The 27,658-nt window shown below is 38.7% G+C and overlaps 1 protein-coding gene across 1 annotated transcript in view; it reads left to right on the top strand.

Moving 5' to 3' along the window:
* Window positions 1-27,658, top strand: part of SSH2 (slingshot protein phosphatase 2) — a 99,518-nt gene that overhangs the window by 39,299 nt on the left and 32,561 nt on the right. Inside the window, exons 2-5 of the mRNA XM_080924238.1 lie at window positions 4,697-4,800; window positions 9,682-9,746; window positions 19,990-20,111; window positions 26,885-26,953. Of these exons, the coding sequence (XP_080780364.1) occupies window positions 4,697-4,800; window positions 9,682-9,746; window positions 19,990-20,111; window positions 26,885-26,953 (360 nt within the window). The remainder of the gene's footprint in view (window positions 1-4,696; window positions 4,801-9,681; window positions 9,747-19,989; window positions 20,112-26,884; window positions 26,954-27,658) is intronic.

Below are 27,658 nucleotides of genomic sequence, written 5' to 3' on the forward strand. Positions count from 1 at the left end.
TGATCTTGGACATATAATATTTGTGAGCTCCTCCAATGCCTAAAAGTAAACTGGAACCAAAACTAGTAGACTGTATTATAAAGGTGAAAGGCACATGCTTAGTTCCTAGCGTTATCATGTAGCCAGGTTAACTTACTAACTCGTTTCTTGTATGTAACCAGGAAGACCTTCCCTCGATGACAGAGAGAAGCAGCCGTTCTTCAGCTTTACCCTGGTGAAGACTGAAGAGCATTTATATCAGTCACGCTTCACCAGGAAAGCTCTAAGCGCTGTTTTCACATTTTTGTTTAAACATCAAGAGGATTTCTCTGTCGTTTTCTTTTTTAGCATAAGGGTTTTAAGTCCTTTGGGCTTTGTATTTGAATTAAATTCAGGTCATTGGGGTGGCAGCAAAATACCTTCACCTAACATTAAGCCACCAGGCTGGCCCCTCAGAACAGATTTTTTAAACAACTCCATCTGCTGAATCTTTGAACAGCTGTTTGAAAACACTGATATTGACAGAACTAAGTACCTTCCTTTTCTGGAACGCTACACTTCTCACCTTACACTGAAGTACGCGAAATTAAATTTACATATGATTTTATTCAGATACAAAGTGTTTAATTTGGCTTATGAAACTCTAAATGACCACAAATTCTGTTGTGTTTCCATTCACCTTTGACAGCATGGTTTACTTTACTCCCACAAATATACTCAGGAATAGTGAGATGTAGCCAGCCACTTCTCATCCGTGCTCCCTCTTTTACCAACAATATGCCACGTTTGTGACCACTGAGGACTTGTATCTAGGGCCATGGAATAAAGAGAATGGGATGTGTCATCTAGAGTATATTGAGTGTCACTCTGAAGGATCCTTTGCCACACTTAAGTGACAGTCTTCTGCCTGCCCAGCTAGGTCTGCTGTGCATTTACTGATTGTACAAATGGTCCAAATAGAAAGGCTGGTTTCCCTTATATCCTATGAGGTATGATCTCTGATCTGTTTTTACAAATTTATATTACTGTCACCATGGCCACTCTGTGCAGTGCTGGGGATCAAAACTCAAGAGCTTTGTGCATGATAGACAAGCGCTTTTCAGACTGAGTTGTGTTCTTTCTGATCATGAATTTATAGACCAAACAGCTTTGAATTAACTTAAGATAATTGCCCCTGCCATTACCCTTGTGAAAGCACTACGTACATTTTGAAAAGCACATTTAACTACTTAATGCAAAAAAATGCGCATAGATATTCTTTAAAGCATAAAAAACAAAAGAACAGTAATACAGAAGTCCCCAAACCAGGAAGTTAGTATGGACTACTGTTTGTCCAGGAAAACTACTGTGTCTCACAAAAGGAATGGCTGGAGGATGTTCAGCTGTTAGGTTCTCACTCAGCAAGTGCTTCCTTTGTGCACTCGGATAACTGCTTGGTTTCCAGTAAACCAACACAGCCAAGGCTGGTAATTTTGCCTAGTGAGTAGGTAGACTATTTAACTGTGTTGTTTTTTCATTTAGTAAAGCAGACGGTTGCTGTGTTGGCAGAAGTGTGAATTTCATTTCCTGTCTGTGGTGTACCCCGTTCATCCTGTCACTCAGACATTTTGTCTTAGATTGTTCCCGTAATGGTCCACAACACAGTGGCATGTGCACACCACGGATGTAACAAGAGACGGGGCTTGTGCAATAAACCACAAGAGAGCAGTGCTTTATTTAAAGATGAAAACAAAACAAAATCAGGGCAGCCTCTCCTAGTCAAATTCAGGCTTTTAAAATGAAATTTTTAAATTTAAAAATGTGTCCAATCTCTCTGACTGGTTGCAACCTCAAAAGCTTTATCAGTCTTATGCCTCTTTATTGCAGCATGAGATTGAAACATAACTCAGCATTGTGAAGCTGATTTCAGCCTGCCTACTCACTTACCATAAATGAGACAGGGTCTCATGATGTAGCCCTTGGTGGCCTGTAATTTGCCATGTAGACCCGGACCTGGCCTCACAGAGATCTGCCGCTGCTTCCCAGGGGCAAATTAAAGATGGACGAAACCAGTGTGCTCAGTGATGGAACAGTGCAGATAGCTGGGGGTAAACTGGTAGGAGTTAAGTTATTATCACATATCTTTCACGCACTTCATGTGTTTCTGCTGATGCTGAGGATGCAGTGGTGAGCAACATAAGGTCCTTGCATCCATGGAGCTTAAGTGCTGATAACTGCAATCAGTAACATACATGCATAAGTGTTTTAGTTCATGAAAATATCCTGAAAGGAACAAAGCAGGACGACAGGGTAGATGTATTGGGATAAAGGAAAAGAGGGATGGTGATTAAAGCTGAGATTTAAATACTGAACAGTTCAGAAGAATCAAGTAGAGGATGAATAAGTGCAGAGGCCTTTCGAAGGGGCCTGAAATCAGAGTAAACACGAAGAGGCAGGTAGCATAAGGTCAGAGGTAACTTGCTTCACTGTAAGCTGTTTTATGGGCCTCACAGACCAACCTGCAGGCTGGCTCTTCATTTTTAAATATGAAGGAAAGAAGCATTTACATAGTTTTATACAGCGATGCTATTATCTGGATATACTTTAAAGCACTCTGGCTATTTGCTGAGAGGGTAACAGAACTAACTACCAAAAGCCTTTCTGCTGGTACAGTTTCTGGGATTTGATTTACACTACAGACAAAGTAAAGGGGATGAAGATAGAAAATTAGCTGTGAACTAAAGCTAGAATGTGATAGGAATATGGGTGTTCATAATATTCTTTCTAGTTTAAGAAATGTTTGTTTGCTTGCTTATTGTGTGTGTGCATATATATATGCACCAGGTGTGTACAGGTGCTTGAGGAAGCAAGAAGAGGTTAAGAGAATTTGAGTTCCAGGCAGTTGTGAGCTCATTAATATGAGCTTTGGGAGCTAAACCTGAGTCATTTTACAAGACAAGTAAAGAACTTTTAACCCTTGAAGCATCTCTCTCACCTCACCACACACACACACATACATGCACACATACATACACACATGCATACTACTTTTTTATTTGTTTAAAAGGTTTTGTTTTTATTTTTGCTTGGTTAATTTGGTTTGAAATGTTCTTACTGTATAAACTAGGCTGTTCTCTAATTTCCATTTGCCTGCCTCTACCTCCTGCGATCTGGGATTCATTTTTACTTTATGTGTATGAATGTTTTGCCTATATACTTGTATATGCACCATGTATATGTTTGTTGAATCCCCTGTAACTGGTACTGAAAATTGAACCTGGGTCCTCTGTAAGAGAAACAAGTGCTCTTCACCAATGATAAGCCATCTCTCCACTCCACCCTGTACCCACCCCTGTATACAGTGTTTAATGATGATCTGGATGACTGTCATCACCTCAGACCTTTATCATTTCCTTATGTTAGGAACCTTCAAAGTCTTGTGGCTAATTTGAACTATATACACAGTTATAATCAGTCATAGTTATCCTATTGTGCTATAAAATATTAGAAGTTATTTTTCCTATCCAAGTAGACACCTGTACCCATCAACCAACCCCCCACACACATTATTCTTAGCAGGTTTTGCTAACCACTGTTCTATTTAATCAAAGTCTTAAGCTCACACTTGAGAATGAGGGGTGTGTGTGTGTGTGTGTGTGTGTGTGTGTGTGTATGTGTGTGTGTGTGCGTGTGTGTGTGTGTGTGTGCTTCTTTCAAACTCTGGATTTGTTATAAATAAATATAGAAGCATTTCTGGGCAGTGAGCATGGATCAGTGCTGAAGTAAGCACCAAGTATATGTGAGGCCTCAGGTTTTATCCAAGAACCTAACACCACAAAAATTAAAAATAAAATAAGAAAGATTTTACATCTTATCAGGACACTGTTGAAATACTATCACTAGCACTCACTAATAATAACTAATTATTAAGGACTTCTGTGAACTCAGGCACCATCTGAGGAAGCAGTGTATTCACTGATTCTTATAGCAGTCTCATGTTACCACTTTTCCCCTACTCTCATCACCCTTCCCCCTCCCCTTGCCTCCATGAAGATGCTCCCTCTCCCACCTCAGCATCCTGGCATTCCCCTACACTGAGAAAATGAGCCTTCCCTGGACCAAAGGCCTCTCCTCTCATTGATGCCAGACAGTGCTGTCTTCTGCTACATATGCAACTAGAGCCATGAGTCTCTCTAGCATCCTTATTATATAGGAGAGTAAATGTAGGTTTGCTCACATAGCAGTCGACCCATGATTGAGACCCTTACAATCTAGTTCCAGAGTCTTTTCCCTTTTATTTATTTAAGGTTGTTTTTAATTGCTGCTGTGTAATTTAAATACAATACCCTAAGTTTTATTTTAGAAAAATTATTTAGACTAAGAAGGACTATATGTGAACAACCAGAATAATGAGTAATCTCTCCTTTTGAATTTCTTAGTTTTTTTGTTTGGTTTGTTGGTGTGTGGAGGGGTGATTTTAAATTTTTAATTACTTTTGTTTGTTGTTTTTGTTTAATTTCCTTGCCACTTTGTTCGTTTTTTAGACAGTCTCACTGTGTGGTTCTAATTGGTATGGAACTTGCTTTATATCCCAGGGTAGCCATGAGCTCATCCAGATCAGATGCCTCACCCTATGAAGTTGGAACATTGCATTGGGAAGAGAGAGAAATCTTAAACTGGGTCTCTTCATCCTATTTACTTTCCTTAAATAATGTTTCTCTTAACTTTTTTCTCACAGCATCAGCGAGAGCTTTTTAACTGTCAAAGGTGCTGCCCTTTTTCTACCACGAGGGAATGGCTCATCTACACCAAGAATCAGCCACAGACGCAACAAGCATGCAGGTAAAACTGCACATATATGTTCTAGTTTCCTTTTTGTTGCTAGGATAAGATATTAGACAAAAAGCAATATGTGGGAGAAGGGAATTGTTTTAGTTCATAATTCCAGATTACAATCCATTATTGCAGGGAAGTCAAGGCAGGAATCTCAAACGGTAGTCACATCACATCCACAGCCAAGAACAGAAAAAAAATTAATGCATACATGCTCACTCGCTTGCTTGCTTGCTTGTGCTTAGCCCAATAATATATCTATTCTAACTAACTCGGCTTAGGACCCATCCTGCCTAGGGAATGGTACACCCTAAGTGGACTGAGTCTTACCCCATCAATGAACTTAATTATGGCAGTCTCCTAGAGACATGCCAGCTGACCGTCCCATGTGGACAGCCCCTCATTGACTGTCTTTTCCCATATGATTCTAGGCTGTGTCAAGTTGACAATTAAAGATAGTCATACAAACCTTTTTCCTTAACTTCTATTTGTGACCTCCAGGAGTGGAAAAAAAATACAAGGAAGGGAATGTAAACATACACATCAGAAGTGAAAGTTAGAAATGTTAGATCTTATTGAGTCAATAGTTGAGTTTAGCTATAATCAAAATAATCTCATCTACCTTAGAGACTGTGCTACTTCTTGTTTGGGCTTTCATCTCATTACAAGTGTTCACTATTATAACTAGTTTCCCTAGGCCATGATAATAAGTTTCTTCCAATACTCTCTGTCAATGTAATTTTTTTTAAGTAAGGGAGGGAAGACTTTTGAAAATTAGCTTAGGTATACTTTCTCAGTACTTCCTCCTCGGTTTCCTCCATCAGATATGGGGGTAAGTATTTTGGCCAAAAAAAAAAAAAAAAAGAAAATAAATACTAAAAGAAAGTAAGCCAACCTAAGCTTTTATTTCTATGAGGTGTGGAGAGTAAAAATAAGACAAACCATTGTTTTAAATCCAACTCACCTGACTAACTTAAGGTGAATTTCCCCTTGGCATGTAACAGTAAATGGGGTTAGTTGCTTTTTAAGCTTCTGCCTTGTCTTGGTTGACTATTTTGGAGGGTGGAAGCACACAGTTCACACTCAACTATTTCTACTTGACATTACTGTTCACTTATGTAAAAAGAAAAAGCAGGTTTAACACAAGTTGAGGCAAAATATGTAGAAGTGAAGTTTACAAAAGCCAAACTTTCACATAAACACCCTTGGCTAAGCTCAGCATAGTGGCAGAATAGAGTACATCAAGGGCTTATAGTATCTGGCGAATTCTTATTTGTGCTTTTTAAATCTGGATAGAGCTTTTTATCTGCTCATTTAAAATATCCAAATTCATGGGCTGGAGAGATGATTCAGTGGTTAAGAGCACTGACTGTTCTTCTGGAGGTCCTGAGTTCAAATCCCAGCAACCACATGGTGGCTCACAACCATCTGTAATGGGATCTGATGCCCTCTTCTGGTGTGTCTGAAGACAGCTACAGTGTACTCACATAAAATAAATAAATCTTCTTAAAAATCCAAATGCTGTTTGTCAATTTAAAAATTATATTATTAGTAAATGATAATCTATGTCTTTAAAAGGAAAATGATGAAAATTCCTTAATCAAACAATTTGCAGTTTAGCTACTACTAGTAGTGAAATATGTGCAAAGAGTATAAAATGAAGGAGGGACTTTAAAGATATGTTGCCTGTTGCTCTCTGTAAACACAAATTTCCCTGTAGGAAATAATACTCAGCTTGCTCATAGCAAAATTTCTCACAAGTAAGAAAACTACACTTTAGACACACAGCTCAGGTAAGGCTTCACAGTAGAAATCCTGGGTTTTATCTGACTTTGAAATAACACAGCTGGATCTCTGCAGCACTTACTGCCTTGAGTTGGAATTTTGGCCTGCTCTTCAGGGTTCTGCAGAGGTTCTGCATCCTGCAAGTCCTTTCCAGGGCTACACACCTCCTGATCTTGAAGAAGAAAGTGAAGTTGGTGCTGATGTTGTTTGTTGTCTACCTGTGCTAAGGACGGAAGCCAGGGCTTGCTCTCATTGAGTCGGACACCTACTGCTTTAGTGCATCTGAATCCCTGGTTTTAGGATTTTTTTTTTTACAGATAGAGTTACATTCAGAATGTCCTTAGATTCACAGTGATCTTCCTGCCTCAGCTTCTTGTGCATTTAGATTTCAGGTATGAGACACCATATGTGATATAAACTTGAAGGGTTTTCATTGTAGATATCTTGAGGTGTAGGGAGTATACCTGTTTATTTATTTATTTATTTTGAGACAAGGCTTTGTAGAACCTAAGCTGGCTTTAGATTGTGTCTCTGGGGTTTAAAACATAATAGAATGGATCTTGTATCTAATTTTAAACTTTAAAGGACTCTGTAATGTTGGAATCAGTCAGAAGCGAGCAGTGAACTGGAGAGGGAAGAAAAAATGAGGGAAGGTTCCAGACCTGTCAACCATTGAGCACACCCACCTCATCTTCCTAGCTCACTACTTCTTGCAAAGCTAATGTCATACTTAAAAAGCCACGAGGTGAACACAGGGGAAATGATGTGTGCAGGCTTCAAAGATAGTGTGAAAGAAAACAAGTTACTCTGGCATCCTAGAGCCTGTCACCTCTAGAACCTTGGGCTTTTGTCCAGGTTTACAGTATCAGGTCTACATTTGTTCTTGTGGACCAGGCCTCAAGTCTAATCTAAAAGCAGGTGGGTTACCCCCATCACCGTTGCACCACTATCTACAGTGGGTACACCCTGTCTGGGAGATGAGTAGTATAGCATGCACTGTGGGCTTTGTGGCTTTTCTCCCCACAGTGGCCTGCATAGCACCTTCTGGCACTATGAAAGTTGGTCAGTAGAGAGGAACTTTCAGGTCAGTTCCAGCTTGATTTCTTTATGTCCTATGGCCAAAGTATATTGTGTCTTCAGCAGTAAGGTTGTATCATATAGTTCTGGTAGACAACTAAGAGCAATGACAATAGCCTGTGATATTTGGAGTGCCTGTGGAGACTCCCTGACTGTAGACAGGGATTCATACCTAGTACTGGTGACTTTCACTTAATAACCCATGTCTTGTGGGGGAATTGTTGTTCACCTGTACCATACAAGGTATCTGTGTTCAAATTTCCCCCCACAATCTTACAACATAGTGAGTTTCCACAGTATACACACACACACACACACACACACACACACACATTTTGTCTTTTGTTTTGGGTTTGGTTTTTCTGGTTGTGGTGGTGGTGGTGCTGCTGCTGCTGCTACTGATACTGATGTTTGAGTCCTGTGTAGCCCTGGCTGGCATGGAGCTCACTACGTAGACCAGGCTAGCCTTGAACTCATAGAACTCCACCTGCCTCAGCCTCCTGAGTGCTGGGATTAGTTAAAGACATGTACCCCCGTGCCTGGCATCATCCTTAATATCTTAAATCTTAACTCAAAGAATTTTCAATTTAGTGTTATAAAATATTAAAGAGTAAGTGAGGTTTCCAATGACTGTTGACCATGTTAAAACACCTGATTTGTTCAGGAGAACATTCCCTATATGTTCTACTTAATAGGTACTCTCATTTTAATATCATCTACTAACCATTTTAAACTATTGAAAATAAAGGGAATCTAACAGTTAAATGCATCTGAATATTCTTATTACAGGAATAGAAATTTGGGATAATGTAGAACTTAGGGATAACTCTTCAAACACTTGTTTGGCTACCCTTAATGGTTCTCTACTAACATACTCACCAACAGATCCCTCATCTACTTCTGCCAGTGTATAAAATACAGATTATTCTTAAAAACACCTTTTCTATGTCAGATACCTTCTTTTTTTTTTTTTTCCAGTTTTTTTAAGGCAGGGTTTTTCTCAGATAGATTCACCTGCCTCTGCCTCCCGAGTGCTGGGATGAAAGGCATCAGCCACCACTGGCTGGTATGACAGAGACAAATCTTAACATACTATAAACTGAAAATAAATATATAAAAAGGTATCCCTACTAGTTACTTACTATTTTAAAAAATCAAACTGGGCTGAAGAGATGGCTTAGTGGTTAAGGACACTGGCTGCTCTTTCAGAGGTCCTGAGTTCAATTCCCAGCAACTATGTGGTGGCTCACAACCAGCTATAATATGATCTGATGCCTCTTCTGGCATGTAGGTGTACATGTAAATAAAACACCCATAGACTGACTAAATAAATAAATAAAACATTACAAATAAATAAAGCTTAATCTAACCAATAATTTTATCTGACATTTTCATCTAATGAAAAGACTCAGGGCCTAGGGAAATACCTCAGTTGTTAAAATTATGCTCTCTATTTTTATAGAGGACCTAAGTTTTTTCTCAGCACCCAAATCAATTGGCTCATAACCAACTGCAACTCCCTCTTCTGCCCTCATTGAATACCTCCTATATACACAAGATAAAAATATGAGATGGAGCTGGGTGTGGTGACTCACCCCCTTAATCCTAGCACTCCAGAGGCAGAGGAAGGCTGACCTAAAAAAAAAATTGGAAGACACCCTCATCTACATATAAAATTTCAGATCAGCCAGGGGTGCATAGTAAATCCCAGTCCTAAATAACAAAAATGTATGAGGAAGTTCTGTGGGTTAAAGGTACTAGTGACAATCCACCCGAGTTCAGTTTCTGGCACCCATATAGTGGAAAGGGAAAACCAATTCCCATAAACTGTCTTCTGACTTCCTCAGAAAGTGTCATCATGATATATGAGCATGTGTGCACTCACACACACTAAAATATTATAATGTAAAAATAAAAATCTAAGCTTTTCAGTAAGTTACAATTTCACATGTCACTAAGGTAGAAGGAATCTTTTCTGTTGGATTTTGAATAGAGAATAATCATCCTTTGCCTTTTAAATTTCACCAGGCGATCTCCAACAACATCTTCAAGCAATGTTCATATTACTCCGCCCGGAAGACAACATAAGGCTGGTAAGTTAATGGCATCATAATTTTTTCCCTCAAAAGACTGCCTATAGTAACTAGTACTAAAGTTATTTTTTGTTCAAACATAATGCTAGGACCTAGGTGGAATAGAATGAAGAATGACCTATCCCCACAGTCCATCTGAGAATTTAATTATTGTAAAACATATTATAAAGTGAGGTAAAATACTCTGGCTCAATTATTGTTAATTGCTGGTTTGTAAGTTATTCTCCATAATGGCAGTTGAAGTGCAGAAAAAAGAGAAAAAGTGGGAATTTGTCCTTGTTGGGGAAGCTTTGGACAGTGGAACTTGAGCAGATCTTAAAAGATGATGAGATTAAGCAGACAAATTCATTCTAAATAAGAACATAGCTTAATCAAAAGCACATATAGGAAGGGACAAGTTATGAATGAAATAGCCAGTAATTGTTGCTGACCTCAGAGTCAGGAGCTATGGGCTCAGGTTCTTGCTAATCATGTGATGTTAGACAAGCTACCTTAGGCTGTCTTTGCCCTTTTCCTCACTCCCTGACTACTTTCCCAGTTGACAGGATTAAATAGACATCAGAAGAAGTGTGAAATGCGGGCCAAATGTGGTAGCTGCACACCTTTAATCCTAGCACTTGGGAAGCAGAGGCAGGTATATTTGTATGACTTCAAAGCTAGCCTGAGCTCCAGGACAACCTGTCTCAGGGGGAAGGAAACAAACAGTCCTTGAGGCTTATTTCACATTTGTATTTGTATCTGATCCCCCAGTCAATACTTCTCCCTCTTCATGAAGCATTGTGAAATACAAGATTTTTAAGCCAAGAAATAACATGAACCAGTTACAGCATCTAAGGAAGATTCTCTAGAAACTAATACAGAATAGATAAAAGGAAGTGCACTAGGCAGTTATTGAAGTTATCCAGGTGTGTGATCATCAGACCTCTAGGTTTAGCCGTGAACATATTGAATTCAAAGAACTATTTCTACTCTCTGTCCAAGAAAAGACGTGAGCACTAAAGTGTGAGACTGTCTGGGACCCTCTGGAGGTCACTGATGCCTCGTTTGTTTTACTTTTAATGTTTTGTTAACTTTTCTCTCAAATGCTGATTCTGCTCTGTGTGTGTGTGTGTGTGTGTGTGTGTGTGTGTGTGTGTTGTGTGAATGTACACATATACATGTAGAAGTCAGAGTTAATGTTGGGTATTATCTTCCTTATTAACTCTCCATTTAATCACGTTCTTCCTTATCCATAATAAACTGACTGATTGATGCACATTTTTTAAAGTTTTTTAAATGTGTATGTGGCATTTACATGTGTACAAGTATACTCACCCGTGTGTGCCCATGTAGAAGCAAGAAGGACCTTAAGCGTCTTTACTCTCTCCACCTTAATTTCTTTTTTTGAAATAAGGTGTCTCCCTGAGATTTTGCCTGTTGTGCCATCTTCCCATCGTTGTCTGCATTTTTAAAGAGTATTTTCTGTGATTAAGTATGTGTGTTTGTGTGTGTGTGAGAGAGAGTAAGTAGAGCAAACAAGCCACATGGAAGTGAGGAGTTGGTTTTCTCCTTCCACCCTGGAATCTAAGGACTAAACTCAGATCATCGGGTTTTCACATCAAGCAGTTTTACCTAATGAGCCACCATCTTGCTGACCATCATATCTGTATTTTTAATACACTTAATTCTCAAATAAATCTTTTAAAAGACAATTTAGCCAGGCAATGATGGTCCACACGTTTAATCCCACCACTCAGGAGGCAAAAACAGGAGGATCTCCGAGTTCAGGGACCACAGAGTGAGCCAGGAAAGCCAGGGATACATGGCGGTAGGAGGGGTCCAGCTATGGGGCACAGAGTATGGTTCTTACAGCTTTCGTGCTCTAAAACAGAGGTTCTGAGACTTTAGGGTTTATCAAAATCACCTCCAATTGGATTGTTGCAGGTTGTTGGGGAGGCAGAGGAGGTAGAGATTATTTACACTTTTAACAAGTTTCCAAAAGATTCGTCACACATTGAGTACAACTTTCCCAAAGCCTGTGGTACTCACAAGAGCCAGTATCAGTTGCCACTTGTACAGGCTGGGTATTTGCTGTGAGAGCTTTTGAACATGGCATGGTATGGGGATAGCTAAGTCTAATGCTGTCTTTATAGGCTTTATCTTTTTTTCATTGAAAAGCTTTTGGAGTTTAGTTTGAACCCCTTAAATATAAAAGTGATTCCCATGTGAATCTGAAGGACAAGTTACGAAGGCAGGGCTGAGTATGAAAGCCTCTTCCTACTAAAGCACACAGCTTCAACCGTGTCCCTTTTAAAGTTCTCACAGTAAGTGGTGTGTGCTATGTTTACAGAGTATAAGTTCAAAAAACTTAAAACGACAAGCCATTTGACAGTTATTTTGAATTGTTACATAGTCTTTATGTTTCAGATTATTGAGTGAGTCATTTTCATGAAAATGAGTAAAGGCATTGTATGACTTTGCACAAATTGGCACTTTGTACTGAAAGGGGCATTTGTAGACCCAAAGCAAGGGCTTTTGTCTGGAGTTTACTTGGAATGCTAAAACTCTTATCTCAGGACTTGTATATAAGGTTAAAAGTTGGATACTCAGCTGAAAATCCTGCTTCTTTTGCTTTCTCTCCTTCTCTCTTTCTTCTTAATCCAACCAAAATCCACTTTTTGCTTAAGCATTGAAAATAGCAAACAAAGAAAAAACAATGTTTTCCTCTGGAGGAGTTCCACTTTCCAAGTACACTGTTATCTCAGTGCTTAAGAAACTCCTAATTGTTAATTGAGGAAATGGTTTTATGGTGCTCTTCCTTATTATCAAACACCCACTTAAAAATCAAATGAGGAATCGATGAGTTTCTCAATATTTCAGTGAGTAGCCTCAATGAGATTTTTACAGACGCTAAGAACCTGGCAGTATAATTCAAGAAAATTTGTTTTTTCATTTTAGTTTTATAATATGTTAAATTTTTTCAGCAATGAAAATGGGTTTACTTTTTTCTGAATATAAGTGGGGTTTGGTTTGGTTTTCCAAATCAGACAGCTCAAAAAGAAATGCAAATGAGTAGCCATCCCCGTCCCCCTGAGAAAAGCCGCCTGGCAGTTGGAATGAGCGCCTTTCCATTTGGTCTTGTATTTGCATGGGGTCCAGTGTAGGCAGCTGAGGAAACTAACAAACACAGCCATTCTTAATTCCGTTTTGTTGTTCTGGAAAAGTAAGAGATATGATGTCTTTCACCCTGTTTATCATGGGTCTCTTGCCAGGTCAGTAATTAGTCATGAATTTGGTAAGCTGTTAGGGACCATGCTGGGGACCAGACATAGGGTCTGTTCTCCTTGATAGATAAGTGTTCTGCCACTGAACTATATCTTTAGCCTTGGCCATGGTTTTCAGTGATTCTACAGAATATAATTTATAGATATTTTTATTTTATAACTTGATATTTTTATCCAGTCTTAAAGACAGTGTTTTTTAATTTATTAATGTCATATCTAAAGTTTATCTTAATCTTAGTACTGATTTTACTTTGTTCTTTTGGCAAGAATTTAATGCTTACATACTTTTGAAACCTTTCTTTCTGATGGATCAGGTGAGCTGCTTGTCTAGACAGTGTGTATCTTTATAATGTGGCTTCCCTAAGGATAAATACTGCATGCAGAGGCATGGTCCAGACTCATGATGAAAATAAATTCAAAGCAAAGGTGTGGCATGTGCTCAGGAAAACTATTTTCAGCTGTTAGATGATGGAGATGAGAAAACCTCTTGTGCAATACAGATCTGTGAACTGCTCTGCTTAGGTTCAACATTTACATTCGACTGAGGGTTTTAAGATGATTCTTTGAATACCTTAAATAATGAGCTCTTGATACTGTATGTTAAATATTAAAAACACGGGTAATGTTTGCACTGAGTATTACTTACCAAAATGTCTTGGTCCTACCTCTAGTTTGGCCAGGTCTCAAGCATTATATTTAGGAAGCTTTTTGTTCTTTTATCAGCTTTGAGTTAGCCAACAAGTTGACACTAGAGAGCTAAAGAAACGGCTTAGTCTATACAGTTCTTGTTGCACAGTGCTGAGGACTTGAGATTTTTTTTTTTAAAGTTGGTGATATAGTGCCTGCCTGTAATCCAAGCACTGGAGAGGTAAAGGCTGGGGACCCCTGGGCTTGCTGGTCACCCAGTCTACCCGCATTGCTGAGCTCAAGTTTGGGTAAGACAGCCTATCTCAGAAAAAAAGGACCTAGTAATTTTTTTCAATTTTATTGAATATTCTCTGTATTTACATTTCAAATGTTATACCCTTATCCCTCCCCCAACAGAGAGTAATTGAGGAAGATACCCAGTGTTGTCCTCTGCCCTCCACATACATAGTACACGCACACATGTGAACATAGCATACTCATATATCTATACACACAGTTAGGAAAACGAGTCGGCTTTTTTTAATTTGTCAGAATCATGGTTTGGTTGTTTTCATGCCATTTATGTTTGCAGATAAAAGTGATTCTAACACATTTGAGAAATTGAACATGTAATTTAAAGATTGCTAAGGCATGCTCAAGTTTTAACATGTGGTAAGATCTGAAATCTGTTGATAAGAAATTCTGGAGCCTGGAACATAGTTCAGTTGGTAAAGTGCTTACCTAACACGTGTGATGCCCTGGGTCCCAACTCCAGCACCATATAAACCAGGCATAACAGCACTTGCCTGCAGTCCTTCTATTGGTGGAGATCAGAAGGTCAAGGTGATTCTTCTCCCAGGCTACATAGCAAGATTGAGGCCAACTGCTGAGTCTGATAACCTGAGTTTAATCCCGAGGCCCCACATGGTTGAAGGAGAGAACCGTCTCCTACTGGCAAGTCTCTGACCTCCACAAGTGCACTGTGGTACACACATCATTCATATACATACAATTAATTAATTGTTTAATCTGACTTCGCCTGCACCAGATTCTCTGGTTAGAATAACATGTCCGGGCCAGTGGGATGATTCAGCTTGGTGCACTTTTCACCAAGCCTGGCAACCTGCAGTCTGTTCCCAGGACCCAGGAAGAAGAAGAGAACCAACTTTTGCATATTTTCCTCTGATCTCTTTACACCCTCACACACACTAAATAAGTAATAATTTTAAATCAAGTTATGCTTTGAGTGGTTTGTAAGGAAATCTAGAGTTGTTTCCCAGTCTACCTCATGCGTATTCACTACTATCCATAGAATTGTGTGATTACTGTTCCTTACTATCAGTTGACTAATTCTAGACCGTGATCCATTTAAATGATAGTTCCTCTTAGCTTCTCGTAAGTGAGTTTGATTTTGAAACTTTTCTTTATGGAACATACAGTGTCAAGTACAGCCTGTGTATTTGACCAGAATGATGGCATTTTATTCTGATTGTGTTGGTTCTTACAAATAAGCTTTAATGTCGCCACTTTGCTACATTAAAGCTGTTTTAATTTTTCCAGCTTTTCTTAGGAACATCAGAACAGAGTCATAAAGCTAGGTACACAACTTAATGGTAGAATGGTTGCCCAGCATCCTTGAAACCCTGGGTTCCATCTCCAGTGCTGCAGAAACTAAGCATGGTAGTAAACACCTGTAATCCTAGCCCTTGAGAGGTGGAGGCAGAAGGACCAGTGAAGGGTTATCCTTGAATATAGAATAGAAGCTAGCCTGTACTACATGAAACTTTTTATTTAATTTAATTAAATTATTTGATTTTTGAGACGGTGAGAATAGAACATAAGGAAGAGAGCATGTCTCCCCTCACCACGGCTTTCTCAGATCATGTGCTATCATTGTATATGCAGTATATGTATAACAGATATTTCAAGTAAATGTTGCCTGGCAGCCATTTTGCTTTGTTTTTATGATTTATGCACTGACCTTTCTTTAACTTACTGAAAAATTTTCCAGACAATTGAAGTAGAAAATATATCCCAGTAAATGTAAGATTCGGCTTTAGTAGCCATCACTCTTTGCCTGGTTTCTCCCATGCATGGCTCTGTCTCCTGGAATTAAAGACATGTACCAGCCACACCAGGATTAAGCTTTTCTTCACCTAGAACTTGCTCTGTCCCAGGCTGTCCTTGAATTCAGAGATCTGCTTGGCTTTGTCTCGTGGAATTAAAGGTGTATAGCACCATGTCTGAAATTAAGTTTAGCTAGGTGGGATCTTACCCTAAAATCCTACTCCCTTAATCTGTTATCTCCTAGAACAAACAGTTCAGTTCCTTTCTACTTTTTGGAACTTCTTTAATACTCAAATCATACATTTAATATTTTTCCTTTCTAAGTTTGCTATACTTGTTCAAAACATTCTTCATGATTTAAACCAGAAAACAAAGTCTCTGTTGGGCTTTTTTGAGACTCCCTTTGTCAATGCAATTAATACAAATCTCTTTACCTTAGCCTCAGGTAGACTCTTCAGAAAATGACAGCCACATTCTTCAACAAAATTTCAGAAGAACAGTCTCTCAGCAGCCTATTGAAATTCTTCTCTGAAACATCTAGAGCCAGGCTTCTACAGTTCATCATCAGCAACGAAGTCTTGCATGTTTCTACTAGGATAGCCTATTAAGCTCCACTTAAAACATCCCACTGCTTTCCAAAGTTCCAAAATCCACATTTCTCTAAACAAAATCATGGTCAGGCCTATCACAGCAAAACCCCACTCCTAGTACTAACTTTCATCTTAATTAGGGTTTTGCTGCTGTGAACAGACACCATGACCAGGCAACTCTTACAAGGATGACATTTAACTGGGGCTGGTTTACAGGTTTCAAAGGTTCAGTCCATTATCATCAAGGCAGGAGCATGGCAGCGTCCAGGCAGACATGGGGCTGGAGGAGCTGAGAGTTCCACCTCTTGTTCCGAAGGCAGCTAGCAGAAGACTGGCTTCCAAACTAGGACAAGAGTATTAAAGCCCACACTCAGAATAACACACCTACTCCAACAAGACTACACCTCCTAATAGTGCCACTCCCTAGGCCAAGCATATACAAACCATCACACTGTTGCATACATATATACAAACACGTGTTTGTATATGTAAATATCTTTTACATACAGATATTCATTTTCACAGAGCCAGTAACTTCCAGCTAATGTTGGATAATGCTAATATTTTGCTGCATATTACAGTAGCTTGTACAAATTTTATCTACATGATCAGTGCTTACATTCATGTTCCTCGTCTTCCCTTCTTCTGTAGAACGTTTTGGCAGTTAAAATCTGCTCACAATGACTGGAGAGATGGCTCAGTGGTTAAGAGCACCGACTGCTCTTCCAGAGGTCCTGAGTTCAATTCCCAGAAACCACATTGTGGCTACACTGACAAACCTTATTTCAAAAAACCAAAATCAAACAAACACTTAAATCTGCTCATAAATACATACTAGAATGGCTAGTGATCTTCTACCATGTACCAAGCACTATTCATGTTCATTATTTTGTAAGATTCTTTTTTTTAAGTGGTTAAAACAAATTTTAGTCAAGACTATTTTTTTAAAGATTTATTTTTTTATTTCATGTACATGAATACACTATTACTGTCTTCAGACACACCAGAAGAGGGCATCGGATCCCGTTACAGATGGTTGTGAGCCACCATGTGGTTGCTAGGAATTGAACACAGGACCTCTGGAAAAGCAACCAGGACTTTTGAAATAAAACTGGAAGACCTCAGTATAGAATTGGGCTTAATTGTTAACCCAGTATGGGCAAGCAGAAATTCATAGCCAAATGACAGAGTTAAGCCTTGTGATAAAAGCTGCTGAAAGGAAATATAAAAGATAATGAAGGACCGAGAGTAAATTGATAAAAGCCCTGTGAGCTGAGGAAACAGGGAGTTGGTAACAGTGCAAGCTGGGCAGTAGTGCCTTCACCATGCAAGCATGAGGTTGTGAGTTTAGATATTCAACACTTATGAAGTTTAAAAAAAAAAAAAAAAAATACAACATGTGCCTGTACTCCCAGTGCTGGTCATCCATTGTAGGCCCAATGATCTTTAATGAAAAGATCCTGTCCCAAAAAATAAAGCAAAGAATAATCCAGGCTAGAGGAAGATACCAAGAACCGACATCTAGTGTCTACAGATACACACACACTTTATATAAACAAATATATTTTTTAAAACCCTTAACTCTCCTATATTTAATTACAAGAGTTAGAGGACAGAGGGGTAGATTAATCTGTTAATACTTTAGTGCCAAATTAACTTAATAAATAGTCTCCTACATTATCGAATCATTATTGAAACCTAGGATGAATTCTAGGCAAACAAGCCACTGGGCTATACCATATACTCTTTATAAATACCTTTTTCTGGACTGTTTGCCTCAGCCTGACACAGTCAAGCAATAGCTCCTTCATACAAACTGACCTCCTGTCTCAGACCTCTGCCTGCTTCTCAATAGTTCACTCTTTCCCATAATCAATATGGATTCAGTGTAAATACTTTGTGCTTTTTTTTCCTCTCAAAATCTTCAGTATAAACTTGTGGTTTGAGTGAAAAATATTTCCTTGGGGCTCAAGTATTCAAAAACTTTGTCCCCAGTTGTTTTATGTGAGTAGTCTTGCTAGAGGAAGTTCATGGGGAACAAGCTTTGAGGGTTTATAGCCTTCTTCACTTCCAATTTGCTCTTTGCTTTCTACCCGAGGAGATAGAAATGTGATCTCTCTACTTCCTGTTCTAGCAAACTGCTGGTATGCCTCCCCCACCATATGGACTCTTCTTCTGGAATCCTTAACCCGAATAAGCTTTTCCTTCTAGAAGTTGCCTTGATCATGGTGTTTGATCATATCAACAAAAGTTACCATTACAGTATGTTTTCACACTGAGGCCCAGCAGGCATGTTTCTGTTTGCTGCCTCACTTCCCTGCAGGTGGTTGAAAAACTTACCCATAGTTAAGGGCCTTCTCTGGTTAGCATCTGTAATAGCTCCATTGGCCTTAGATTTCAGAGAACCCTCAGTATCAAGTTTTGGCTTAAAATGATTTAATTGATTTTGTTGAAGTTAGGCTAAGGTGATCATATATCACTTAGGAGATGATGGAGGATGAGAAACCCAGTTAGATATCAAGGATTATCTGGTAGAGATTATGTAGATTCCAGGTAAATGAATTTAGTGGGGGTTCTTGCTCAAGTTTAATTTTGCAGGAAATTGCACAGATAGATCTAGACAAAGTTCAGGAATCTGACTAAAGCTTGGTGAAACAAGTAATCTTTACCAAGAGAAACAGATTTGGTAAGAATGATTATTACCTTATCCTAAAGCTTGTGAAGACAGATAAGTACACATAGATATATAGACTATTTTAAGAGATGTAAATATAATATATTATATTTTATAAAATATTCTATATACTTTATTTTTAATGCTTTATTTTAATTTTAAATTTTATTTTTTTTATTTTATGTATATGAATACATTATTGCTCTCTTCAGAAGAGGGCATTGGATCCCATTGCAGATGGTTTGTGAGCCACCATGTGTTTGCTGGGAATTGAACTCAGGACCTCTGGAAGAGTAGTCAGTGCTCTTAACCACTGAGCCATCTCTCCAGCCTCTTATATATACTTTATAATGTATGACTACAACATATTTCAGTAAAATACACATCTATAGCATTTTGTGTTTGATAAACTTAATGTATATGTATAAGGACTTATATACTTAGCCTGTATATGTTTATTTTTCATTGAAAATAAATTCTTATACAATATAGTCTGATTTACATACAATGTAGTCATGATTTCCTCTTTCATCTCTACAACTTCTTTTTTTTAAAACAAATAAAAAGAAACAACGAACATACACAAAAAACATATGTACACACACAAATTTGTATAACACAAAATTGGAAACTTAAATACATAAGCAAAAGAAAAGCTAAAATTCAAAACAACAAAGCAATCTTGAGACCTCCCCAAAAAATAATCTCTAAAAATATCATTGAGTTCATTTTGGGTTGGCCATCTATTACTGGGTATGGGACCTGTCTTAAGTGTGATTTGTATACCTAGATTCTTAAAAACAACACAACAGGTATTATTTTATCTCTCTCCAGTTATTTAGTATTACATCAAAGGTTTTTATAGTTAATATGTGAGTTGAAATTTTAATTTAGGTCTCCCAACTATTGGCTCTTTGGCCTTGGTGGCATGCTATGAGATACTAGTTTAAAAGGAAAAAAAAGGATTAAATGGTTTAAAATTTCTCTAACTTTTTTGTTTCTTTGTTATCTGCTAACCTCAGGCTGTAAGACTGGAAAGTACTTACCAAAATCGAACACGCTATATGGTAGTGGTTTCAACTAATGGTAGACAAGACACTGAAGAAAGCATTGTCCTGGGAATGGATTTTTCTTCTAATGACAGGTATGGTACCATAAAAAAATGGGGAAGGGGCATGAAAACTACTTTTTAAGAGAACTACTTTTTAAATAACCTGTTAACAGTTATTTAAGCTATTACAAAGTTTCTTGTATAATTAAGATTTTAAATTTCAAGATAAAGTGGGACAAGAAGGTAAGAGGGTAAGGTTTGTGCATATGTGTTGTTTTATCTTTTTGAGACAGGATCTCGCTAATGTAGACCAGGCTGACCTTGAACTCAGAAATCACCCTGCCTCTACCTCCAAGTGCTGGGACTAAAGGTGTGAGCCACTATACTCAGCTTGTATTCTTGATTATTTCCTGATCACTATTCTATTGCCATTAATAGACACCATGACCACAACATTTAATTTAAAAAAGCATTAAGTGAGGCTTGCCTACAATTTCAAAAGTTAAGTCTGTTATCATGGCAGGGTGCATGACAGCACACAGGCAGACATGGTACTAGAGAAGTAGCAAAGAATTTTACATCCAGATCCACAGACAACAGGAAGAGAGAGCCATTGGGCCTGGCTTGGGCTTTTGAACGGCCACCTAGTAACACACTTTTTCCAATAAGAATACACCTACTCCAACAAGGGCACACCTACTAATCCTTTTCAAGTAGTGCCTGCCACTTCTGATAAGTAAATATTCAAGTACATGAGCCTGTAAGGACCATTCTTATTCAAACTACCACAATATATATGTTTAGGAAAATGGTTGACATATATGTATGAAAGTATCACAGTGAAACCCACTATCTTTTACAGTAAATACGTGGTAATGAAATTTTTAAGTTAAACAATTCATGACAGTCTGAGAAGGCGTTTGCCATGTAAGATCAAGTACCTGAGTTCAGTTACTAGCATTGGTGGAGAATCTAGGTACAGCAGCATGTGCCTATAATCCAACAGTGAAGAAGTAGAGGCAGGGTAATCCCTGAGACTTGCTGGCTGGCAGATGGGCAGCCAAGGAGCTAGCCTAGCCAAATCTGTGAGAGCAAATTTTAGCGACAAACTATGTCTTTAAGATGAAGAGCAATTGAGGAAGACATCCAAGGATGACCAATGGCCTCCAAATGTACCCCATAAACATATGAACACATGTATACGCACATAGACACACAAATCAAGGTATAAAACTAGGAAATAAGTTTCGACCATGATCTTCAGAGACAGTGACACTTGGTAAATGTCTTTGACTATTTCTAATTTACTCTTATTCTTTACCTTTCTCTTACTGTTAGGTACTAATGATAATAATTAAGCAAATGGAGCATAGCTCTGGGGTAATGTTTCCTTCTCCTGTCAATCTATTCTGTCAACCAGTAATGCTCTACTTTGGTACTCTAAGGGTACATACCTTTCTTGGTAATATACCACTGGTCCTGGGTTCAAAACTTTTCTTTTTGTAATTAAAGATATCTCAGACAGGACCTAAATCATTGTCATTATTATTGTTGTTCACTGGGGGAACTGAGGGTATCCTTAAGGCTTTTCTGTTATATTTCTCTACTGTTGTAAAGAACCTTTGAGAAGACTGTGGAATGTGGCTGCTAAGCGATCTTTACACTCTGAGATAATAAGCCTCAGGAAATCCTGCCAGATGTCTCAAACCATGACTTCCTGGTTTAGGACTAGAATGGAATTGTGCAATAGCTAGGGATGTGGCCCAGGCCTGGGGGAATTTACACACACACACACACACACACACACACACACACACACACACACACACAAAGCCCTGGGTTTGGAGGAAGGAGTATAGATTGTCCTTCTGGCTTGGGGTTGGGGGCAGGGAAATCCTAGTGTCACTAGAAAGTTTCCAAAATCAGTGTTTACTCTAGTTTGTACATAGAAGTAGTCTTGCTTTGCTTTGTGTTGCTGCAGTAAAACACTGACCAAAACCAACGTGGCAAAATAGCTATGGGTAAATTCATGTACTGCCAACCCCAACAACCTGGGTTCAGTTCCCCAGGGCCCAACTCCCTCAAATTGTCTTCCTCTAGCTTCCAGCATGCTTCCTCATGCACACAAAATAAAATAAAATGATTTTTTGAAGTTTGGGAGGAAAGAATTGAGCTTACAGGTTATAATCCAACAACATGGGGAGCCAAGGCAGGAACCTGGCATCAAGAACTGAAGCAGAGACCACTGAGCAAAGTTGCTGACATGCTTGCTCCCAGGCTCACAATTCACTACCTCTTACAGCACTGCCCACCATAGGCTGGCTCCTTCTACATCAGTTAGCAGGCAAAAAAAGGCCCCATAGACAAGCTGACCGACCAGTCCAATCAAGACCATTCTTTAGTTGAGCTTCCTTTTCTTCTTCCCAGGTATGACAAGTTGGGGGGAGGGGCAAAAGGTGAAGGCTGGAGAGATGGCTCAGTGGTTAAGAGCACGGACTGCTCTTCCAGAGGTCCTGAGTTCAATTCCCAGCAACCACATGGGGGCTCACAGCCATCTGTAATGGGATAGATGCTCTCTTCTGGTGTGTCAGAAGACAGCTACAGTGTACTCATAAACATAAAATAAATGAAATCTTTTTTTAAAAGGCAAAAGTCAACTTGGGAAATGACTTGTGAGTTTGTAAAGATTACAAAGCCAGAGTTGTGAATGTGTATATCAGTTGCAGCAATTAATTATATGTTCTGAATTTACAGAGGCCTGGCAACCACTTTAAGGAAGCTTTCTCTTGTGGTTTTAGCTTCTAGTGTTTTTCATAAGTAACAGCTTTTTAGTAGGAAAATACTCATTTTTTGAGAATGGTGGCATGTTCCAGTAATGCCATCCAGGGGCAGAAGCAGGAGAAGTGCCAAGAAGGTGAGGCTAGCCTGGTCTGTGTAGTAAGTTCAGGCTATCCAAGAGTGTGTGTGTGTGTATACATATGTATTTGTGTGTGACTGTCTCAAGGACAAGCAAGTGGGGAAAATTTGGACTTTTACCTTTCTAGACCCATATTGTCTAGTACATTTTCCTCTTGATACCTAGCTATTTAAATAAGTAAAACTAAAATAATGATATGTAAGAAAAAATCCTCAGTCCTATCTAGTCATGTTTCATTTACTTTCTTAGTAGTGATATGTGATTGCCAGCTCCCTATGGCACAGTACGATACTTAGACAGAATTGCTGTAGCAATATTTCCTTTGCTCAGTTCCCCTTGACCCTCAGTTGAAAACCTGTAGAACAGGAACTAGAAGTGCATAGAAAGGAGCTGAGGCTTCCCCTGGAGGCTGGAGGCAGTGACTACAGACATCAGATGCCTGGGCAGACACTTTCCATGGGTGACTGGTAATTTATCCTCAGCAAACCACATCAGTTTGTTCTAATAGTCCTGTCTGCATCATACCTAACAGATACCATTGCACTAACAATTTTAGTGTCTAGGAAACAAACTAGGACATGAAAATCAAAAGACATAAAATTCTGTGTCTTCTGTTGAGTGAGCATGTTTTACAGTAAAAGAAATGCTGTTGATTTCAGAATACTAGTGCTCAGTTATTCTTAAAGGAATTTGTTATATTATTTTATATACCAGAATATAAAAATATGTTTTAAAACACTATTAAGTCAAAGTAGAAGACAGATTGTTTGATAAATACAAGTAGTGATGATGTAACCAACTCATTTCACCTATTTTGAGAAGTATATTATAGTTTTAAGTGACAAAGTTTCTTATTAATACAATGTAAAGTTTTTTCCAAAATACACTGCATGTGCTTCAGGTTATAAAATAGCAGAGCTTTGCGGTCTGATGTTTGTTGCTTCCCAGGTTTTTTCCTATGAGAAAAGTTCTCACTGTGAAGCCCGGGATACCCTTCAACTCAAGCAGTGCTTCCAACGGTTTTCATTTGATATCACTGATCCTTTTCAATCATTTAGATCTTGCTGCCTGACACCCCACATCCCTTTCAGATGCATTAGAACAAATATTCTAGGTTAATATTTGATGTTAATTTTATAGTATAATGTCTTAATGTGTTATTTCACTTTAAAGATTTTAAATCTTTGGTCATTCAGTAATGAGTTGATTAATCTTCATGAGTTTGTATATTTACTAAAGATTTGTTTGTTGCCTATTTTAAATTTTATTTCATTGTGTTTAAATAGGCTACATAGCATTGTTTCACATTTTCTGAATTTGTTAAGATTATTGTGTGCATACAACCAGGATGTGGCCTGTTTTAGAGAGGTTTCCATAGGCTGCTAGTGTTAGGTGGGATTTTCTCCTATGGATGTCTGTTAAGTCCTTTTGATGTGTGAATGTAGTGCCCATAGAGGCCGGAAGAGGCATGTTTGGGAGGCCTTCCTTTTCTGAGGAAAAGGGGAGGGGAGGGAAACTGCAGTTTGGATGTAAAGTAAGTAAATAATTAATAAAAAGGAAAGGAAACATAATTACATCATTTCCCCCTTTCCTTTTCCTCCTTCTAACCTTTCCTGTGAGGCTGTTTTATAACCTACTTTGAAAGATGATGAACTTAAGGCTGAGAGGAGTTAAGTAATTTGTCAGAGTTTCAATACCAAAAGAGATCAAATCCAGATGTTTGGCATAGTAGATACTTATTAAATAGGAACTATTATGTTTAGAAACCCTCATGTATGTTTTCATATACTTGATCTTAAAACAGGACAGTAAAGGTTATTTTGTCGCTTCTTTCATATTTGAAGAGAAACACAAGCAATTAAGTAATTTTAGACTTTATAGTTTAAAGGCGAAGGAGTAGCTCAGAAGTAGAGAGCTCTGGCCTAGCCTGGGGAAGGCCCTGGAGAGAAGTCAGAACCCAGGTTCCAGTGTCCATCTGACTGAGAGCCATGATCGTAACTACACCATTCTACTCCCATATCCAGTGTTCTTTCTGCTATTCTATGCTGTCTCTAGAGATGTATTGTGCGGGGACGGAGGAGCAGATCCTTTGGAAAATGTCCAGAAGCAGGAAGTAGTTTAAGATACATCCTTAATACGGGGCAAAAGAGATGGCTATGCAGAGCATGCATTCATTACTCTTGCAGGGAATCCAAGTTCAGTTCCCAGCATCAACAGTGGTTACCTCACAACTGCCTGTAATTCTGGCTCCAGTAGATCTGAAGCCTCTGGCCTCCACAGGCATCTGCACTCATGCACATATCCCCATGCACAGATGGGCATACACATTCATGTATTTTCAAAAAGACTTTTGAGTGTGTGAAGTAAGTCTTAAATATCATCCTGGCCTCAGACTCACAGAGGCCTGCCTGCCTCTGTGTCCCAAGTACTAGAATTAAAGGTGTATGCTACCATACCCAATAAGACTGAAGATTTAAAGATCCTTAAAGCGGAGAAATGGACAGAAATAGTAAACGTTGTCCAGAGAAGTGGAGTCACAGAGCATACAATCAATTGATCCAGAGTCCAGGGCTTCCTGCACTAACCTGTTCTATTCACTTAGAGCCAGTTTTCTTCCTAGGCTAGTGTATGGCTGAACCTAAGGCAGATTACATACTTTACCACTAAGTTACAACCCCCAGACCTTGGACAATATTTTAGTATTTCATAGTAGGACCACCCTTTCATTGCTATTCTACATCTCAGTAGTGCTAGTTCAGTACATAGCATTATTTTGTCAGCTGTGATAGCACCTGCCTATAATCTCAAGGCAGAGAAGGGTGAGACTAAGAGAATTTTAAGTTTAAGGCCCATGTGGACTACATAGTCAGACTCTCTTAAACAAAACAGAAGGTTGGAGAGATAGCAGTCCTCTTCCAAAGAACTCAGGTTCAATTCCTAGCTCCCACATGACATCTCATAACCATCTATAACTCCAGTCCCAGAGATCTAACACCTTCTTCTGGCCTTCATAGGCACCAGACATACAAGTGGTACACAGACATACGTGCACACAAAATACACATGAAATAAAAATAAAATTTGTTTTTAAAAATCTTATCTATACTCATATTCACACACATAAGGCCATGTGCTGTTTTAAATTGTATTTTTGTTTCTCTAACTTGATAACAAGCCATGATTATTATTTCTGTACGTTTTTAATTCCTTTCCTTTTAAGACTATTAAGTGTTATTGTTCAGTGTATCTTAAAGTTGAATAGATCATTTCTTCCAACATCTTGAGCAACAAGCAATAGTTCTTGACATTAAAACTAGTCCTGGAGAACAGTTATGATGGCACATACCTATAATCCCAGCACTCAGGAGGTGAAGGTAGGAGGATCAAGAGTTCAAGACCAGCCTCTGCTATTTGATAAGTTTGAGGCCAGCCTGGGCTACATGAAACTTTGTCCATGACTCCCATCTCCTCAAAAAACAAAAGGATAAAATCCTTGGAATTGAGTTGGATACTGTATCCTGAGCAAAGTCCTACCAAATGCAAGTTAACCGTGACCAAAGTAATCCTGAGAATATGTATAGAAATATAGGAATGTCTCTGCTCTAACATTTATGACACAATTTATTGCTTAAGACAGTGGTTCTCAACCTTCTTCATGCTGTAACCCTTTAATACAGTTCCTCATGTTGTGGTGACACGCCCCTCCCAAAATTATTTTTGTCGCTACTTTATAACTATTTTGTTACTATTATGAATCATAATATAAATATCTGTGTTTTCTGATGGTTAGAGTCAACCCCTGTGAAAGGGTCGTTTGACTCCCCAAAGAGATTGTGACCCACAGGTTGAGAACCACTGTGTTATCATTAGGATAAACCATTGAAAGTTAATAAATGATGACTGCTTCCCAGAATAACAGGAAGTAAGTCAGTGATCATTTGTCTTGCAGTAGCACTTGTACCATGGGCTTGGTCTTGCCTCTCTGGAGTGACACCCTAATTCATTTGGATGGTGATGGGTAAGCACTTTCTCTTTTATTTTTCCCTCCTACAGAGAGCCAAGGGGTGTGGCTCCATCTTAGTATTAGTGGCTCATTCATTCAGCTGAATGGGAGGCCCATTGTGGCCAACTGAACTGACCTGTCAGCAGCTCAGTGAGGCCCTAAAACTGCCATTTAGTAAAGTAGAGTAAAATACTGCTTTCCAGGGTCTCTCTTTTCTGTTATTTTTAAGCTATGTTAGGAAGCCAGGCAAAGAAGTAGTAGCTTGTTGGCTCATCCTTCAATGTGAACATGTAGGACAGCTCTTGCTGTGTTCTCCCAGAGGATGATATGTTCTGTTGCAAATAACCTCTTGTGTCCCCTGCCAGCTGTCAGCCTGCTGTATAACTCCTTTCCTGAGCCAGTTCCTTCCAGTCAACCACCCCCACCTCCTGATGTTTTTAGAATGTATTCCCAAGAGACTGAAATGTTTGTTCCAATTTATAAAACCTAGGTGAGGTTTGCTATGAATCAAAAGGCTTCAAGATAGAAATACACATCAGAATACCTTAGTTTTGCCTGATAGATAAAATCATTTTGTTGAAGATTTTCTTTATTTAAATTTATTTTTGAGAGTTTTGAATATGCGCACTGTCTTTATATTACTTTCACCTTCTCTTCAACTCCTCTTCTGTTCCACCACTCCCTCACAAATCCACAACTACTTTGGTTATTGTTATTTCA

Source organism: Micromys minutus (assembly GCF_963924665.1).
Source record: "Micromys minutus genome assembly, chromosome: 10".
Taxonomy (NCBI): Eukaryota; Metazoa; Chordata; class Mammalia; order Rodentia; family Muridae; genus Micromys; species Micromys minutus.